The sequence below is a fragment of the Ambystoma mexicanum genome, chromosome 10, assembly GCF_040938575.1.
Source record: "Ambystoma mexicanum isolate Mex_15411 chromosome 10, UKY_AmexF1_1, whole genome shotgun sequence".
NCBI lineage: Eukaryota > Metazoa > Chordata > Amphibia > Caudata > Ambystomatidae > Ambystoma > Ambystoma mexicanum.
In genome coordinates this window covers 900,826,549-900,829,492 of record NC_090932.1, presented here as the reverse complement: position 1 = coordinate 900,829,492, position 2,944 = coordinate 900,826,549, and the positions used below count along the sequence as shown (strand labels likewise).

The window sequence follows — 2,944 nt, the reverse complement described above, 5'->3', positions numbered from 1 at the left end:
GAGCAAACCTTGTAATCCCCCACCTTGTGATTGATCCCCACCCGCACCCATCATGAATCAGGGCCTCACAGGCGAAGAAGACCCATGCGTAGACAGGACTGTGTTAAGTGACCATGAATCACCCAGGAAGCAGGGGTAGTTTCTTGCCACCTAACAAACTGCCTTTGTCACCTGGCGTTACAGCGAATCATGCTACTCACCTGCCTAGACAGAGAAACTGCCACCTAGAAGCCAAGCCATCCCCACCCACTGCCATCTTCCATCTAGGACTAACTGAGGAAGATGGACCGTGAACAGAGGGGAATGATTCAAGTGGCATCACCTTTACCTACCCAACATTACAAAGTCCTCCCAGTCTGGGGGTGATCAGTGCAGGGCAGTTTGGAAAGGGTATCCCCATTTGCCTCTTTATCGTTTCGCACCCACTGAACCCAGTCTTCATGCAGCTGTCAAAATGGCAGACACAGCTCTCAAGATCGCCATTGGCAACAATCTCAGTGAGTACCAAAATGAACCACGCGGTGCTCCCTTATTGAACAATATGTTATCAGAGAATGTTTGATGACGATTAGGACATTTTTCTATAATGCAGTCTTCCTCCTGCTGTATTCCAGGAACGATCCATCAATTTTCATGTTGAACAACTGTGCTTACCAATCTGACCATGGTAGAACACATGTGCCCACTGGTGTTTACTTTTGCCTATGTTGGCATGGTTTCCATATTTTCCCCCTCTGCCACCCTCCCCCCATCATTTTTGTGTTGTACCAGTTCCAGTTCACCTGCCAGGTTGATCCTTTTTTCGCCTCTGTCACACACACCCTCATGCTCAGACCACAGGACTAGACTACTGACGTAACTCCTGGATTGGGGTGTTCTTTTTCCCTGCACCTACCAGTTTTCCTTCCTTCACCTGTTGTTCCACTCTATGCACTTGCCATTAACCGGAATGTGGCCTTCAGGTTCAGCTGTGAAAATTCCCTCAAATCCCCCTGCACCGCTTCTACCTTCTTCTGTTGTATTTGCGCTCCCTGCCACACTCAGGAACCAAATTGTAGCTCCTGATTTAGCTGCGTATGTCCCATGACCATCCCCGACCGTAGTCCACTTCTTGTTACACCTTTCCGTCATCGCTGCTTTTTACATTTGCATAGGTGGAGACTGTGCAGTTCCGCGCTTTGTTGTACGACAGCGCTGTCTATTCCTGACAATGCTATCAGTTTTAGCGGTACTGTTGTTCCGCGTTGCCAGCGCACGTCAAGAATAGGTCACATGATTCATCCACGCAACCAGCTGACTCTTACGACAAGTCATGTGGCACTATTTCAGAACCGAAGGCTTTCGCCCTCTCGCGTCGCTACTGACTTGCATGACGCTCCGTAAGTTCGAATTCTAGGTACTCCTTACTCTCGTGTATCCAAGCTATCCTGCCTGTGACTACTTATTCCTTTTTCTCTCCTACCGTCTAGCATTCCCTTCCAGTGCTCCCTTCCAGCTATTACTACCGTTCAGCCTGCATTTCCGGGAACCCGTTCGCTATCCTATCCCAAGCCTTTATTACAAAGTGAAAACAGCGGAATCCCAAGTCTTCCTGACTCGGTGAGTTCCTTCCCCGGTCCTCTGTTTCTTCTCCGTTCCTGGTTAGTTTTTTATCCGTTCTTTCCTGCTCCTGTTTAGTATTCTTTCCTCTCATTACTACAAAAGTTCCTGAAGGAACTAGAACTCCAGTCCTTACTTACCTTTCACTCCGAGAAATCTTCACCTCTCATCAACAGCTAGAATCTACCAACATCATCCGTAAGAACATACTCACCTGTATTAATTCTGTTCTTCTATTCTGGTTTCCTCCTATATTTACCTGTTATTTTCTCCCGATAGAACCTGTGATACTGCCATCGAGCCAGGAGTTCTGTGCCTTGGATAGCCATCTTTCTGCAAGGATCTCCGACAACGCGTCCAGGGTTTTTTCCCCTTTGAGGGTTTCCCTGGGGGTCCTGCCTCTCCCTGTTGAGGTTTTCTTTCCTTCCGAAGGGGTAGGGGGCTCAGGGCTCTCAGGGAGGCTCTTCATTTCCGCCGTTGCTGTCCCGGTTCCGGCGTTCTGACCAGGTTGGTGGAAACTTGTATGTACATTCACCCGCTTGTGGGTTTTCATTTGATTTGCCGGATTAGAGTGTCACAGTTAGCGACGCCACTGCTCATTAACCTGGTCGGAGCGATAGTGCTGGGATGGAACAACAAATGCAGCAATTGATGGCTGCTATGCAGTCCATGTCTCTTGAAATGCAGAGTCTTAAACAGGACAATGCACAGTTGAAGCAACAGTTTGCCCGGGACTTTTCTGAAACCCCTCCCGTTACCCTCTCCACGGGCAAATATGATGGTGACCCTCATAGGTTAAAAGAATTTCTTGATAGTTGCACCATCCAGTTTACGTTTAAATCTCGATTCTTCCCCACCGATAAGGACAAAGTGGGCTTTCTTATTTCACACCTAACGGGCCCCGCCCTTGCTTGGGCTACTCCGTTAGTCATTTCCGGAAACGCTATATTGGATTCCTACCCAGCGTTCTCCAACAGTCTCAGGTCCATGTTTGGTCGGCAAGAGATTTCGGTAGCCACGCAGGAAAGGCTTTTAGATCTAAGGCAAGGTCATAAGGACCTTATGTCCTGGGGGCGTGGCTTGGAAGCCATGTGAAAAGACGTGCCTGGACGGGAGCTCCCGCTGATCCGTACATAATCCGACTGATACCGCGCGAGGAACGCTGCGATTCGGCTAAGATTGTGAAGACTGTGTACATGAAGTTCGGCTGCACGCGAGGATACATTTTTACATGGGTTCGTATTGCGCACGTGTACTTAGGAGCCGAGTGAAGCACTGGTGGCGAGACCTCGACGGACGACAAAATGGCCGCCGCCGCTTGACAAGGGGACAAAGGAGCGGTGGA

The 2,944-nt window shown here is 49.2% G+C and overlaps 1 protein-coding gene across 1 annotated transcript; it reads left to right on the top strand.

The window, feature by feature from the left end:
- Nucleotides 1-2,226: 2,226 nt before the first annotated feature.
- On the top strand, nt 2,227-2,694 carry LOC138492948 (protein LDOC1-like). Its single transcript, XM_069620234.1, has one exon. It carries the CDS (start codon nt 2,227-2,229, stop codon nt 2,692-2,694), a length of 468 nt encoding a protein of 155 aa, XP_069476335.1.
- Nucleotides 2,695-2,944: the final 250 nt, after the last annotated feature.

Coding starts and splice junctions, on each gene's coding strand:
- LOC138492948 (XM_069620234.1), top strand. CDS start 2,227: ATGGAACAACAAATGCAGCAATTGATGGCTGCTATGCAGTCCATGTCT.